The sequence below is a fragment of the Chelon labrosus genome, assembly GCF_963514085.1.
Source record: "Chelon labrosus genome assembly, chromosome: 8".
NCBI classification, from domain to species: Eukaryota; Metazoa; Chordata; class Actinopteri; order Mugiliformes; family Mugilidae; genus Chelon; species Chelon labrosus.
In genome coordinates this window covers 23,378,938-23,395,330 of record NC_140358.1, presented here as the reverse complement: position 1 = coordinate 23,395,330, position 16,393 = coordinate 23,378,938, and the positions used below count along the sequence as shown (strand labels likewise).

Below are 16,393 nucleotides of genomic sequence, written 5' to 3'. Positions count from 1 at the left end.
AGAAATAAATCTCATCTTACATTAGTGCAGAAACTGACAACTGGAGGAAATAATTAGCCCCACCGGCTCCTCAGAAGCTCACTAATTTAGATGTCGTATCTTGTTTAATCTGAATAAAATTGAGTTTTAGTTTTGCAGGAAGATATGATTTAAGGGCCAGGAACAGTCACTTCCAGGTGTCTGTGCTGGCCATCTAGCTACCTCCCAACACCAAAACTTTAGAAATTAGTCTTGTAAAGTGAGCGTCAGAGATGCTGACAGAAGAAGCTGCTAAACTAATCTAAGATAAGCATCTGCTGGCTCAAGCAGAGAGCAGTGTCAGTTCAACTCCAAATGATAAAGTGAATAGGTGTGCTGAATTATATGTCCAATTATTCCTGTAAAATGAAAGCACTGTAAAATAAAAGGTTAACTGTGGTCATAAACAGAGATGAATGGAATAGTTTGAATCGGAAGTAAGTGTTTACCATTGTCATTGTGCAACCAGATAATGTTGGCTTTGTAGCAGAAGACTTTTTTAAAAGTGAGAATACATATTTGCCTACTTGTCTGACAAACTATGTGTCATATATACATATTAACAGGCTTTCCTCAAAGCCTTAAGCAGACCCAGTATCAGAGTGCAGTGCACATGTGAACAGCCTGTGCCTGTGACTTCATGTGGAAAGCAGGGCCAGGAGTGAGTGTTAGCTGAGCGGCAGGCCGAGCCCACCGGGACGCCGAGGTGCATCTGAGCCCAATTAACCTCTGTCTCTTTCTCTGTGTGTCTCGGTGGACGCGGAAGATGAGCTCTGGACTGAACCTTACACGGTGAGCACAGCAAGATGGGACGGACGGATAAAAAGAGGATGCTAAACACAAACAACAACTTAAAAACAAAAAAAAAAGAAGACGCAAACAGTTTGTGTGATTTTAAGTTGAGCTCATTTCTCTTGTCTCCCTCCATCTCCAGGATATTTAACATTTCCCGTCTCCCCCGCGAATGTCTCCGTGAGCCCGTGTTTGCATATTTCCTCGCGATCTGTGCACTTCAGCTGTTTGTAATAAATAGTGGAGTACCTCATGCCACGATGCATGCTGCTAAATAAATAAAGAGCCATCAAACGCTGCAGATTTATGGAAAACTAGCCGGCGTTGTAAGCATTTATTTTCCTTTCATCGCTAGTTGAGAGAGTAATGGGCTGCACACACTGCTCAGAACAGGGTGTCACTATCGGTGTTAAAGCTGTCCCGCAGTGCTGATAACAAGCTATAATTCTGACTGCTTTATTACGCCCAACATGTCACACTTTATTTGGCTCACCCAAAACTGGTAATCCAAATATTATTATGGCTTGTCAGGATCCTGTGGATATGCTAATCTTATTTTTAGGATTTGTGTTTTGCAGTCTGTATAATGTAAGCGTTTGAGTATCTCATTTCAGCCACCTAATTCAAACAACAGACTTGTCAAATTGAATTACAAGTCTGAACACTTCCTTAGATTTTCAAGCGTTTCTAGTTCTGTTTTTTACCCTGAAGCTGACCCCAGAGCCAAAGTCAGACTTTGTGTCAATGTGTGTACAACGAAAAAGACAATCAGTGAATCTGAATTATTCAGCTGTCTGTGGCCATAAATCCAACACCAATATATGCCAGTATGCCCTTTGGTTATTAAACTTTAGATCCACAAAAGTCCCAAGACTCCTAAGAAGCATAATTTACCTTTTTTAGAATCTAATCTAAATCCCTTATTGTGTTTTGCATGTGTGAATGAGTCTGTAGGAAAGTATTTACTCAAGAATACTGCCCTTGAGTAAAAAAACATGTCCAAGCTACTTTGTCTTTTAGTACTTCATGTCTCTCTGCCTTCATCCCCCGTGTCTCGTCTCCCATTTGATTTATCTCCCTGCCTGTGGACCTCTTCCAATAAATATGGCCGACCATGAAAGTGAAATGACTTGCGACTGTCTTTATAGTGGTCAGCAAACTGCCTGCTCCAGGAGGCTAATTTTAGCATTTATGTTTGGTCTGACTTACAAGCTGCGAGGAACTTGAGCTATTTGTACCAATATACACTAAAATGTGTGACTATAGACTGTATATAAATATGGACACTCGCGTTTTTGTTTAATTAACACTGCGCTCTGCTTTACCCCCACCAGTTACAAAGACATGTTGGATTATGCACTGCACCACTAAACAGAGTGGTTGGCATGGCAACTTGTAGTCATCATGTCACATCCTGTATCTATAGCGTCAAATAACTAACTAAAACAAAACTTATCAGAATGGAGGAGGCGGAGCTTATGCTCTTCTTGATTTGACTTCACTTTTGAGGAGCTATTCCCCTGTCCATCTTTATTTACAGTCCTTGTGGGTGACTTCTAAATTTTTCTTGTTCCGTTCACATGACCTACAGAGACTCAATATCAACACTAATAACACAAATAAACACTCAGCTTCATTTAAGTGCAAGTAATTCAGTGTAAATTAATGTTGCTGTTGCACGCTTTTACTTCACCACATTTTAGATTGAATTGATGTTCTTATATTTATCTGGCGGATGCACTTCCTTACTTTTCAGATCAAAACGTCACATATTGTGATCTCATGAAACACTGTTGAAGCTCAAACAAGTGGTCTCCGCCAGTAGAGGTCTATAAGTTAATTACACTTTTCTCTTTTAAATACCTGCTGAAGGGCCAAAGGGACTAAATATTGTGGTTTTGACTCAGCCTCAAGGTCATGAATCAGCAGACTAAACAAACTCTGCATAAAGTAGTCAAAGATAGCTCCACTTTGAGCAAAACAAATGAGACTGACCGAAAACCTAACATGAATGAGAATATGAATATTGCTGGACTTTTGCCTAAGATTTTGAATGCATGACTCTTTTTACATTGCTGTTTGTGCATAGTTTTACTTAAGCAGAGCATCTAAATACTTTGACATTATCTCCCTTGACTGTGCAATCTGAATAATTGTCGAAGTCTGAAGGAGTTAACCTATGCAGGAGTTAAGAAACATTGTTACAGTAACTTAAAGTTTCTTAATAGTTTACGAAGCATTTGGTGGGAAACTGAAGCAACAGTTTGAAGCGTTTCATGTAGTAAGTATCGACCCATTTGAGTATTTACTACAGTGTTGGATTTCCAGAAGAATTTACTTGAAAAAGATGCTAAAATCTCAAAGACACAAGCAGAAGAAAACAAAAAATCAAAAACCTAGATTAGATTTTTAGATTTAGTTTATTTAGAAAGAAATCCATCTAAAGCAAAGTGATATTTCTTTTTGCCTTCTTCCCAGTCCAATTAATCACCTCACAGTCTCTGAAATATAGCTTGCGACCCCTGACCCCTAGACAGGCAGTAAGCAAACAGAGGACAGATGTGATGGAGGGCTTCGGAGGAGGGACAGAGAGATGTTACATCAAGTTTATGCTTTTCTGTCGACCCTGTAGACCCATCTCTTATAGCTGTCACTCATCCACCATGTAACTACACATCAGAGTCACCACGATGGTGACAACAGCTACTGTAATCGCTGCATCACTTTTCTGTGACTTTATTCTTGTCAAAAATGAATGGACTTTAATTGGGTAAATGATGGATGCCACAACCTTGTTCTGTTGGAATGGTGTTTAGAGATGTGATGTTTACAAACAAACCGAATCTATTGGCCGGCTCTTTGAAACGAATGGCAGGAACCAAGTCGCAGTTGTGAGCCGTTTATTTTTTTTATTGTTCTTCTGTGTTTCACATAGATGCACACACCCTATCGTTCTTCCCAGTGATTATTTCCCAGATAAAATAAGTTAGCCCAGGCTGGCTTCTTAAAAATAAATAAATATAAAAAATGAGTCAGTCTTTTGAACAGCTCTTTGAAGGGAGCCAGGTCTTGTGCATCTGTTCCTTTCAAAGAGCCGTAAATCCCATCCCTAATGCTGTTGAAATTATCATTGACTGCGGTTACCATATCTTTCAAATTCTTCCCCAATAACTCAAACCAGTGAGTTGAGTAAACATTTCTACTGGATATCAAGATTTTAAGTTCCATTTGAAAAGGACAAACTTACAAATAAACTAAACCGAGCTTGTTCTATCATCCTGAGGATAGAACTTTCTCTGCATCAAAAATTAAAAGACGTTATCGGGAATCACTTGAAAAAAGAAGTGTGTTTGTTTCGTATACATATTTATTTTTTTAAATGCTGAAAAAAAGTTGTTATGCTTATATTGCATAATTTCATAAATATTAGTTGCTGTCTAGCTGTAAATGACAGAATATGCTATTAATTATAAGGAATCTTATAATGAAATGGAGAAAATCGAACTTGCTGCAGTTGCACTAAGAACTCCATTTATTTATTTAAAGAAAAACTAAATTATATATTGTATGTGAAAACAGAAACTCGTACTATCCATAAATTTCCCAGAAAGATGCAGCAATTCTTAATATGGATTCTTTGGATGTACATACATTATGGTTTAGGGTGGTAATCAATACCGCTGGATCTGCCAAAATCCAATAAACATAATGAAATAAACAAATTAAATTCTCAACACAGATATGCTTTTCAATTTTATTTGTAAAATAAACATAAATTGATATCTTGCTATTAATTTGTTTTTGCATTTATTTTCCATTGCAACAATTAATACATTTAATTCCCCATTTTAATTAATAATTGATTAATTTTATCCCCCCCCCCCGGAACAGTCAAAGGTTTGCATACCACATATCCTTGGCTTAGGTTCCTTGTTTGGGATCTAGTGAATTTGGAGGCCAGGTCAACACCTTGCGACTGTTTTTCATGATTTTTTTGAGTTGTTCCTAAATAGTTTTTGTGTGTGTGCCTGTGTCAGGCTGCATCCTGCCGGGGATGGCTGCTGCCATCAAGGAGTGTCATTGCTGTGGGGTGGGGGTGCCTGGTCTGGTCTAGGTGGGTGGTACATGTCTAAGTAACATCCACACAAATGACTGCCAGATCCAAAGGTTTCCCAGCAGAACACTGTATTTTCACAAGATAGAATAGAAAAGAAAAGAATATAATGTCCTTATTGCCATTGTACAGGTATAACGAAATTAAGGGGTACAATGAAATTAAAAAGATGGTCAATGGTCAAAGATGGTCAATGTTATTTACTTCTCCTGTCAATGGTTTTAATTTTGTGGCTGATCGGTGTGATGTATGTATATTTTTTTTACAATTCAAAGCAAGACAAGTCAAATAAGATCTGTTACTGTAATTAAAAATAAGCCTCTTCCTGTTATTCGTATTCAGTTAGAACACTTTCAGTATAAATCTGCCTCCAGGTTATAATTACCTTATTTCCATTATTATAATTTATCTGAATACAGATGACACCATTGAAATCTGCCAGATCGTTGTGCTTCCTTACAAAATGACAGTTATCTGTCTTTGGTCTCCATCTTTTGCATGAGCAGGTGATATCTCGTTGTCCCTGTGCACATGTAGGTCAGTTCAGAGCGGTGACAGCCTGGTGTTAAATGGTGCCCACAGAGCTCGCTGTGCGTGACAATCAATCAGAAGTGAGCACCGAGGCGTCAGCGCAAGCGTTTTCCTGTGATTAGTGCTGACCCAGACACTGAATATGTTTAGCAGCGCCCCTCCATCCTCATGACTCAGAACCCTGCTGCTCCTCTTTCTGGCTTTCCAAACAGGGATGGATTTACATTTCCTGGGGCATCTGGCGAACGCTGTATAGGAATCCAGCAGAGCTGAGTGGTTGTAATGTGTCAGGAAACTGCACAATTACTGAAAGTGTATCCAAATAAACCCCAAACATGTCTCCGCTGTAGTCATCCTGGCTGTGGGCCGCTCACATATTAAAGCTTGCATTAATTTACAGCCTGCTTGTAAAGTCTGATGTCTTCATGAATGAATAATGGGGTTCTTGCAGTTATTCCTCTGGGCCATACGTAGAACGTCACTGTTCTCCAAAAAACAACTCAAGACACGGCAATGAGCCACGCTGTTGCTCTGCATCGCATGTTCCTCTATTACTATGATCACAGTGTGGTTTATTGGGTCTCGCTGTTACATACACCATGCTGCTGCTGAAAATATATCAGATCTGATGGTCTTTTGAATTGATTTTGAACTGGATAATATTTAATATAAATTCTGTAAAAATACAAAGTGCAGATAGCTGCAGAAATAGTCCCTGGAGTACATGTTGCCTTGTTGGGGATCTGCTGCACTCGAGACATAGATGTATGAATCTGACTGAAAGCAATAGTTCAACAATATTTACTGTTATTTCAGAAGTGCTTAAAAAAGTAAAGAAACTAGCTGTTGCATCATACTGAAACAATGAACACAAAGTTTAGATTTGTGAATTTATGAGGACGTACATCTTCTGAAGGACAGGTGCCACGATGTGGAGACGTTGGACAGTACTGGGAGTTGTTGGTTTCAGTCTTTTTATGCCATTTGTCAGAAAAAGACATGACTGCTGCTCGTGTTCTGTGCTTTTACAGGAGTATTTCATTCTGATTCATTGAGCAGCTGATGCAGTATTGTTACAATGGTGCTTTTAGCCTTGGTTCGGTTGGTGTTCACAGGAAAACCAAAACAAAGTGTGCTGGCAAACTGCTTTATGATTGGAAATCAGGAAATTGTCACATTGAAAAATTAACATCTGCACCAGTTTCTTGTACTGGAGGCATCTGGTCGCTTGGTTCATTTGCTCTAGAGCAGCGTGCTATGGCTGTGTTCATACCGTCCCAAACAAACCAACCTGGGTGCGAAACACTGCTGGTTTTGGAGCAAACTTAGGTGTGAAAACACCTTAACGGTAATATTTGGAGGTAGAACATTTATCGAGGTACTTCATCACAAACTTAAGGCACTTGTGTATCCATTTCCCTCTATTTTCTGGAACAGAACAGACAGAATAAAGGAGAAGATATGTAATAAATATTCAGAATCAGAATACTTTATTAATCCTTCAAGGAGATACTTCTGTTGCCTTTTCTCCCATAAAGTGACAGTTGCAAGGAGACACAGTCAAATACAAATAGAATAAAATAACAATATAAAAATATATATAAAAATGGAAGATGCATAAAAACAAAACATTGCACAAAGTTTTCACCATTTGCAGAGGTAAAATATTTACAGAATGACCTCCTGTGGCGTTCTGTGGTGAATTTTGGTTGGATTAATCCATTACTGAAGGTACTCCCCAGATAATACATAGTTAACAAGCAAAAATCTAAAAAATTACAAGTTTATGCTGGTACATTGCAGTATGCTAGATCCACATAGGTCCTGCTACAGTTATTTGATCAATTTAAATAGATAATCATAACTTAAATAAATGATCAATAAACATTAATAAACACACAGATGATAATAAGAAAAAGAAAAACCTTTATTAGTCCCGCAATGGGGAAATTGCAGATAATATCAAATTATAGATAAGAAGTTAATGGAATTTGTTTTCTATGAGCAGCATTCAAAGTATTAAGTATTACCAATGTTCACATTCATCTATTGGTAGTTGTATTATTATATGAGGACATGTTGCATAATTAAGTATACTTTTGGTACTTCAAGTACATTTAGGTTTATACTATAGTAAAGTGCAGGACTTCAAAATACCTCTACCTCTGCTACTATGCCCACCTCTGCTCTAATCTGGGTGAACGCCGTCGTCTATCTTCACTCACACTACACCACTTCTGTTTCATTTATAACAGCGAGCAGTGAAAACCTGGTGATCCTAACACTGTACAGCTCACACAAAGTTTTAAGAAACTGCAGACCGGGTCCCGCAATGACAAACCGCAGGCCTCACTTTGTGCTCACGTGTCATGTCTCGCATGGAGACTAAGCAGGGTTAACGGATTGTCGAGGAAGCCTTCTTCACAGTGTTCCCCTCATTTTATTAACTTATTTTTTATCGTCTCTGTAATTCCTTCGGAGTAAACCCTATTCGCAATCACTGATTGTATTTTTCTTATGTTTAAGATAAATAAATCTGCCACTTTTGCCACTTTTGCCACTATTAATGATAAAATGACAGAAATCTTAACATCTAGGGGCCTTGTTTGAAAAAAAAAAAGGGGGGAGAGGAATTGGCTTTTTGCTAATATCAGATTTGCATCAGTATAAGTTTTGCATCAGAGCTGCTGCTGGCAAACAGCAGCAAGACAACGGGTGTCTGTGATGCAACCAGGCCTAAGCAATTGATCGGAGAACGTGGCATCATGCCACACAGCTAGAAAAATCAATGGAACACTTTAAAAATGAGGAAACCGAGAGAACAGGCCTCACCTGAGCTGCATGACCTGCCTGACTCATGAATGGAGTGCAGTTACCTTTCTGTCCAGATGAGGGCGACACATCAAACACTAACACACTGCAGCACAGGGAGCATCAACCCAGCAGTCGCAGTGTGGCTGTGAGGGACAGAGCACAAGTAATTGAGGGGTGTGCGACACATGAATCCCCTTTAAAAGACGTATCAGGATGCTTAATGCTAATCCAAGAAACTGGATTAGAAAACACAGGATTCAAGGTTTTTCCAGTGTTTGGAGACAGGAAGCAGCGTCTCGGCCACATGGCCAGACTACCAACGACAGCTGAGACGGAAGCGGGGGGCTTTGCCAACTGTCTGGCTCATTCCCTAGTAGGCCTGCTTTCCTCAGGCCACTCACAGCCAGTGTAGGAACATGTCCAAGACTGTCAAATATCAGCACACTCATCGGGCTCGCTTTGAGTATCATGTATTAATCGGCACACACACACACACACACACACACGCTGAGGAAAATCACTTGATTTGCTCTTTTTTGTGTAGGTAGGTGAACTCAACCACCCCCCAGTATGCAGTAGATTCTCTTTGACAAATACTGAGAAATAACCGAGACGGCAAAATATTCTATCAAAGCGTGATAATTCACAATCTGAAGGGTCCTTAATTAGCAGCTGGCTTTGTGTGGTGGAGGGGGATCGCATTAAAAAGACTGTCAAAGCACATTTACGATTCACTGTTCAGACGTTGCAACAGTCCCTTAATGTGTGTATACTCCTGTACAATGGAATATTGTCTGTCATAATACGCCCGTCAGACGAGAAGAGACTGCGGTTTTCATTTAAAGACGACGCATTATGTGCAATTATGCTCTTTCCAGAACAGATATGGCACAGTTACCACTTTTGCATTCAAATTCATATCATTAAATTATGTCATATGAGAAGCTTTTTATGTAAACACATACATATGTTGTGATCATTCACCTGACTTCATAGCAGATAGAAATGACACCTACATTTTCTGGAGCTGTTTTTTTTATTTATTATTTATTTGTTCATTTATTCATTCATTCAATTTGTGAATATTAATGAACACGAAAAAAAAAAGTCCAGAACAACATAACTCCTAATATTAACACTGGAGACTAGGACACATGTGATGCACCAAAAACAATTGAAAGTAAATTGTTCAAAATGACTCTTACCTCTACACTCAATCTGTTGTTTGATGCAAATACTGCAAATAATAGATCTGAGGATGAATGCATTGGGACTAGAATGAATGCAGGAGTGGTGGACCCTAACCCCAGAGGTGGAAAAACACATTTTTTTTTAGAAATGCTGCAAGAAAAAAGGAGCTTTAACAATCCTGACACTATTAAACACTTTGTGGGCTCTTTTATTCTGAGTCGTGACGAACACTCTTTTAAACACACCAGGGAAACTTTTGGAGCTCTCAGATCGCGCCCACACTTGCTTTTAATAATCTTCATCACGACCTTCATCACCGCGGTCGTCGTCGCCGCCGTGTGAGCATCAAAAGTTAAACCAGTCAAGCTGCGCAATCCAATCCATACTTTCTTTCCCGTCTTCCCTTTCCCGCAGCCCCGGGTTTTGTTTGCGCGTCTCTTTGGCTCCGGCACCTGTTGCAAGAGGAAACCAGAGGCGAGGCTTCCGGTGAGGCCGAGACACTGTCAGGTTTCAGGTCCGATTCCTCTCTCTCTCGCTCTCTCTCTCTCTCTCTCTCTCTCCCCCAAGGGTGTCAGCTGGGAGCTCGAGGACTGCGCCACGCTGCCACTCCACTCAGCCCGTGGCTCATCTCACACAGATAGATAGATAGATAGATAGATAGATAGATATTTCCCATTGTTCTAATAAAAGATCTCATTTTTATATAACTAGGGGATAAGACTATTTAAAGCAGGGGTGTTACCGTACCCTTAGGCGTTTTTCTCCTCTTCATCTTCCTCTTCTCTTCCGCTCCATCCATCTCTCCACCTTCTCTCCCCTCTCTCCGCTCCGTTCCCTCCTGCAAAAACACACAGAGTGGAAAAAACGTGAACCGCACAAGCCTCTGATTGACTGATTTCCCACCTCCTTCTCCGTTTTCCTCTTGCAGCCCTTCTGACTGCAGCACTCTTGAATAATAACACCCTCTCCTCTCTCTCTCCCTCTCTCCCTCTCCTATTTAAAATGCCGCTCACATGCGCGCTCCCGTGCCCGGTTTTTTAGGCACACGCACACACCCTCTCTGTCCAATCGCACCTCGGGGACGCGCTCGGCCCACGTCGTGCAAGTCGAACCCCACGCGACTGCTTGGCAGGTAGAGCCTTTTTTTTTCTTTTTTCTTTCTTCTTTTTTTTTTTCTTCTGCTTCTTCTTCTTAAATTTTTTATTTCTTCACCACCAAATCAGAACACACGCTCCCTTCCTCTCCTCTCATCAGCTTTGATCTTGATCCCCTTGGAGGCTGCACGGGAGGAAAAGACAGAAAAACAGGTGAAAGCCTCCTCGTATTGTGTATTATTTTTTTTTTTTCCTTCCAGAGAATAATTAGTAAATCATAATTCATAATAGAGACATGCAGACATTAATAGTGCGCGCTCAACATAATGGATCTGCTTCAAGGACTGAAGTTTTTCTTTTTTCCCTTTTTCGGTCTATGTGAGATAGACCCCCCTCCTTCTCTCTCCCTCTCTCTCTCCCTCCCTCTCTCTCTCTCTCTCTCTCTCTCCTCCCTCCCTCCCCCTTCTCTCTCTCTCTCTCTACATCTCTGCATTCTCCTCTTTTAGTCGTGTGGGAAGCTCGGTGAATGCGGCTGCAGAAGGAGCCAGCATACTTATGCGCCTGACACGGATACTGCTCTGTCTTTACAGGAGGGGGGAAAAACACAAGCTTGCTCTCCTCCAACTCCACGACCTGGATATTCTTTTTTTCTTTTTTTCTGGTTCATTTGGAGAGGAACCATTTCAACTCTTCCTCGTTGAGTTCATTTTGATTCTGTTTCTTTTTTCCGGGCCGATGGAAGCGAGAGAAAGCGCGGACTTTCCAGCTCCTCACTTGCACCACCGCGGACTAAAGACTGAATAACTGCATTATTCATTTTTACGCACCGGTTTCTGCTGTCCCGACTTCTTTCTCCTGTTTCTCTACGTTTTTTTCCTGTGTGATTTTCCTTTTTTTTTTCGGGAAAGGAGCTCCGATATCACCACAGCCCAATTTTTTTTTTTTTAATTCGTCTTTTTTTTTTCTAAAAAAAAAAAAAAATCCCTCCCATTGAGACCGAAACGAACATCTTTTCAGCCTGCAAACAAACGAATCACTGACAAAATAACTGGACTGGATCTATGCTGTCAGGATGGAAAATAATACACCGATTCGCGTAACCTGATGGGAAGCTTTTGGCCGCTCTCGCCCTCTGAAGCATTATCCCGGTGCGCAACTTCGCTCGAAACAAACCAGTATTTATTCACCGGATCGCTAGGGGTTGCTGAGCCGAGCTGAAGCCAGGCGCGCAGCGGTGGTCATCCTCTCGCCCTCATTTTCTTCACTTCTTCTTTTCACCTCTTCATTATCCGGTTTCCCCTTAAAAAAAAAACCAAAAAACTCCAAGAATGACGGACTTATTTCACCGCATCGCCGTCCGCCTTGCGCTTTTTTTCACACCTTGGAGTAGCCGGACGCGCCGCCAAGATCTCTAAAGGCTGTCAGCCTCTCCCTTCCTCTCTCCCTCCGTTTCTCCGAGTCTCTCTCTATCTCACCCGCAAACCAAATGTATTTTCTCCCATGGAGGTAGTACAGCCACCCTGGGGACCGAACGACCAGAGGGGTGATTGTTCCAAGCAAGAGGAGCCCGTCAGCAAGAGACGCATCGGGTGAAATCGGACCCCCCTCCTCCTCCTCCTCCTCCTTCTCCTCCTGCTCCTCTGTTTCTCCTTCTCCACCGCACCCCCTCTCCAGTTTGCTTGGCTCGGGTTGTTCTACATAAGCCCACACTGGGATGTAGGGGCTGGAGAAACCTTGTTGCACCCCCCGTAACTGTCTGCGATCCACTTCAGCTGGGAGGACCGTTTGCGCACGTCTCCATCCATGTCTCACCAATGCTGCCCCGCGTCTCCAGAGGGAGCTGCATTAATTACCTCCACAGCTTCGGGTAAGTCTTATTTATTTCCATTTCACCCATGCTCCAAAAAAAAAAAAAGAAAAAAAAAAAGATATATCTATGTTGTGATCTAGACATTTCCATATTCCATAACATTTCAATTTATTCTTCTGTTCTGTGTGAGAGGTGGGGGGGGGGGGGGGGGGGGGGCGCTTCTCCTTGTGATTAATGGGTGCCGCTTAAAACCCTCTCAATATGTCAGCAACGGGCACAGTCCCAGTTCTTCCTCTCCCTCTCGCTCTCACAGTTGCTTTTCTAAATAACCCGAATGTGCCGCTCAGCCGTGGTGACGGTGGCGGCTTTCAAATGAGACCCCCATGAAAAAGAAAGCTGCAGCTGTTTGACTTTGATTATGTCAGGGAGGAGGGGGGGGGGGGTGTGGGGGGCATAGTCATGCTTCTGTATTTGACATTTCCAAGATGATGCCCCATGATTTGGATGTCAGAATGCACACGACGTGCAGCAGTTCGCATGTCTTTTCTTTTCTGGAGCATGTGGTACATTTCCAGGAGTGTTGGATAATCTGCACCAGAATATTTATGCTGTCCAGTGATTAGGGGAGAGTCATTGTGCCGCCACTCAGTTCAATTCTGAGTGAAAAAGTGCGAAAATGTGTACTGTGTCTCAATAATGTAGCAAGTTGAATATATTTATTTACAGTAAAGTATAAAAATAATAGTCAAAATGGAATACATATTGGAAATGCAGTAAAATCAATCTCAAATATGCATTTTGACGTTTTGCTTTCTCTGTGTGTTTGTGTGTGTGTGCACGCGTCTCTGGTCTTGATGCGCGAATGTTTGTGCATGCACCTGTCTCTTTTTTTTTTTTTTTTTCTCTCTCTCTCTCCAAAGGTTACTAAATGGTTTTCTGGGGGAGGATTTATAACCGGCGAGATGCTGCTCGTACTCCTGCTGGCAGCCTTTTCTTCTTCCATCTCCGGCTCCCTCTCCTCCTCTCTCTCCTCCCCTTCCATGTCGGACGGACCCCCGATGGTAGACCCGTCCGCCTCGGACTTGATGGCCGAGACCTGCAGCGCCTGCTCCTGCATGTCGGTGGAAAACGTGCTGTACGTCAACTGCGAGAAGATCACCGTCTATCGGCCCACGCAGCTCATCCCTCCGGCCTCCTCCCTGTATCACATGAACTTCCAGAACAACTTCTTAATCATACTCTACCCAAACTCGTTCCTCAACTTCACCCACGCTGTGTCACTGCAGCTGGGGAACAATAAACTGCAGAACATCGAAGGTGGCGCGTTCATGGGGATGAGTGCATTGAAGCAGCTGCACCTGAACAATAATGAGTTAAAGGTGCTGCGAGCAGATACTTTTCAAGGCATAGAAAACCTGGAATACCTTCAGGCTGACTACAACTTGATAAAATACATTGAAAAGGGGGCATTCAACAAACTGCACAAACTAAAAGTGCTTATCCTGAATGATAATCTGATACAGGCACTTCCTGATAATATATTTCGCTTTGCCTCACTCACACACCTGGATATAAGGGGGAACAGGATCCAGAAGCTTCCTTATTTGGGGGTTCTGGAGCATATCGGGCGCATTGTAGAGCTGCAGCTGGATGACAACCCCTGGAATTGTACCTGTGATTTAGCGCCACTCAAGGCATGGCTTGAAAACATGCCTTATAACATTTTTATCGGCGAGGCCATATGTGAAACCCCAAGTGACCTGTATGGGAGACTCCTGAAAGAAACCAACAAACAGGAGCTTTGTCCCATGGGAACAGGAAGTGACTTTGATGTTAGGATGCCACCCGCACCACCTGAGAATGGGCAGTTCCCCTCCAAAATGTCCCCAACCACCATGGCTCCCATAGCCACAAAAGCGCCAAAAACTACTGACTCATCTAAGATTTACGGCAACGGCATTGTGGCTGGTTTACCCCCTTTCGGAAGAAATAGCCAGATTGTTTCCTTTCAGACACGGACCCCTCCATTATTGTGTCCACAGCCCTGCAGCTGTAAAGCCCACCCCTCTGATTTTGGCATCAGCGTCAGCTGTCAAGAAAGGAATATTAAAAATCTTGCTGATCTCATTCCTAAACCCCCAAACGCCAAGAAGCTTCACCTAAGTGGGAATTACATCCGCGATATCAGCCCAACTGATTTCCAAGGGTTCGAGGGCTTAGATTTACTACATCTTGGCAGCAATCAAATTGTGTCTGTGCAGAAAAGTGTGTTTGCTAACCTCACTAATCTGAGGAGACTGTACCTGAATGGAAACCAGCTTGAACAGTTACACCCGGAGATGTTTTTGGGCCTCACAAACCTACAGTACCTATATTTGGAATACAATGCCATAAAGGAAATCTTAGCGGGCACATTTGACTCCATGCCGAACCTACAACTCCTGTATCTCAACAACAACGTCCTGCGGAGTCTCCCTGCTTACGTCTTTGCGGGTGTCTCTTTAGCCAGACTGAATCTGAAAAACAACCACTTCATGACCTTGCCGGTGAGTGGTGTCTTGGACCAGCTGCGGTCGTTGACCCAGATAGACCTGGAAGGGAACCCGTGGGACTGTTCCTGCGATCTGGTGGCCCTCAAACTCTGGCTACAGAAGCTAAATGATGGAGTGGCTGCCAAAGAGGTGAAATGTTCCTCCCCTGTGCAGTTTGCCAACATTGAGCTGCGCCTCTTAAAAAATGAGATTCTGTGTCCTAGGATGGCGAGACCACCGTTTATTCTGACTAGCGCCACCCCTATTTTGACCTCAGTGTCGCCGGCTGGAGTAGGCAAAGCACCACCGGGAGGGCCCGTGCCTCTCTCGATTATGATCCTCAGCATCCTCGTGGTGCTTATCCTCACTGTGTTTGTGGCCTTCTGCCTTTTAGTCTTTGTCCTGAGGCGGAATAAAAAACCAGTGGGTAGGCAGGAGGGGCTGGGGAATCAGGAGTGCGGGTCCATGTCGCTGCACCTTCGACGCCACAGCCACAAGTCTGGCAAAAAAGGCTCCATCCCAGGAGACGACTTGGGAGGCGAGACGTTCATCCCCCAGACCATCGAGCACATTGGCAAGAGCCACACCTGTGGGATCGGACGCTCCTCAGACATGGACGCCGGCTTCAAGTTCGCAGACTCGCAGAGGCAGAAAATCATCCTCCGGAACAGCGCCGACAAGGATAAAGACTCACTCTCCACCCTGGAGCGCAACAAACGCCTCAGCACCATCGACGAACTCGAGGAGTTCCTCCCCAACCGAGAGCCCAGCTTGTTCATCCACAACTTCCTGGACAGCAAAAGAGATTTCAACAGTATAGGGATGGGCGGGTACGAGATCCGCTACCCAGAGAAAACGCTGGATAAAAAGATGAAGAAGTCGTCGCTGATAGGCGGGAACCACAGTAAGATCGTGGTGGAGCAGAGGAAAAGTGAGTATTACGAGCTAAAAGCAAAGCTCCAAGGAACGCCTGATTACCTGCAGGTGCTCGAGGAGCAGACTGCACTGAGTAAAATGTAGGGATTGTTGTGTTTGATTTTGTGCATTGATTACACATGCATACACGAGGAAGTCAGACACACGTACAGGCAGACAGACAGCCAAACACATCTGCCTTCCTCTGGCTCTTTGTTCTCCTCAAGCCTCACGCACATCATTCAATCCTCCAGATCTCCTGCCCTGTCCTCATCTCTCTCTCTCTTTCTCTCTCTCCCAGTCTCACTCTCTTTCTCTATGTCTCTCCCTCTCTGCAGCCACACACACACACAAAGCAAAAAAGTGCCTTCTGGAAATCCTTAATGACCAATGCAGAGACGGACAAAATGGCTCCACACTACAAAGCTATTACTAGAATCAGCGTGGATGTATTTCACAGTAAAAGACCTTTTTGGATTATCCATGCCACCACATGTACGATTCCTGCAAACACACAGGACACCCTAAAAAGCAACCAGACAGTCATAGTATTTTTTGCTGCTATTGAAATGGGTACTTATCT

At 42.9% G+C, this 16,393-nt stretch overlaps 1 protein-coding gene across 1 annotated transcript; it reads left to right on the top strand.

The window, feature by feature from the left end:
* Positions 1-13,287: 13,287 nt before the first annotated feature.
* On the top strand, positions 13,288-15,915 carry slitrk4 (SLIT and NTRK-like family, member 4; the record flags this gene model as incomplete). Its single annotated transcript, XM_084550600.1, has 1 exon — positions 13,288-15,915. Exon 1 carries the CDS (start codon positions 13,327-13,329, stop codon positions 15,913-15,915), a length of 2,589 nt encoding a protein of 862 aa, XP_084406726.1. The 5' UTR covers positions 13,288-13,326.
* Positions 15,916-16,393: the final 478 nt, after the last annotated feature.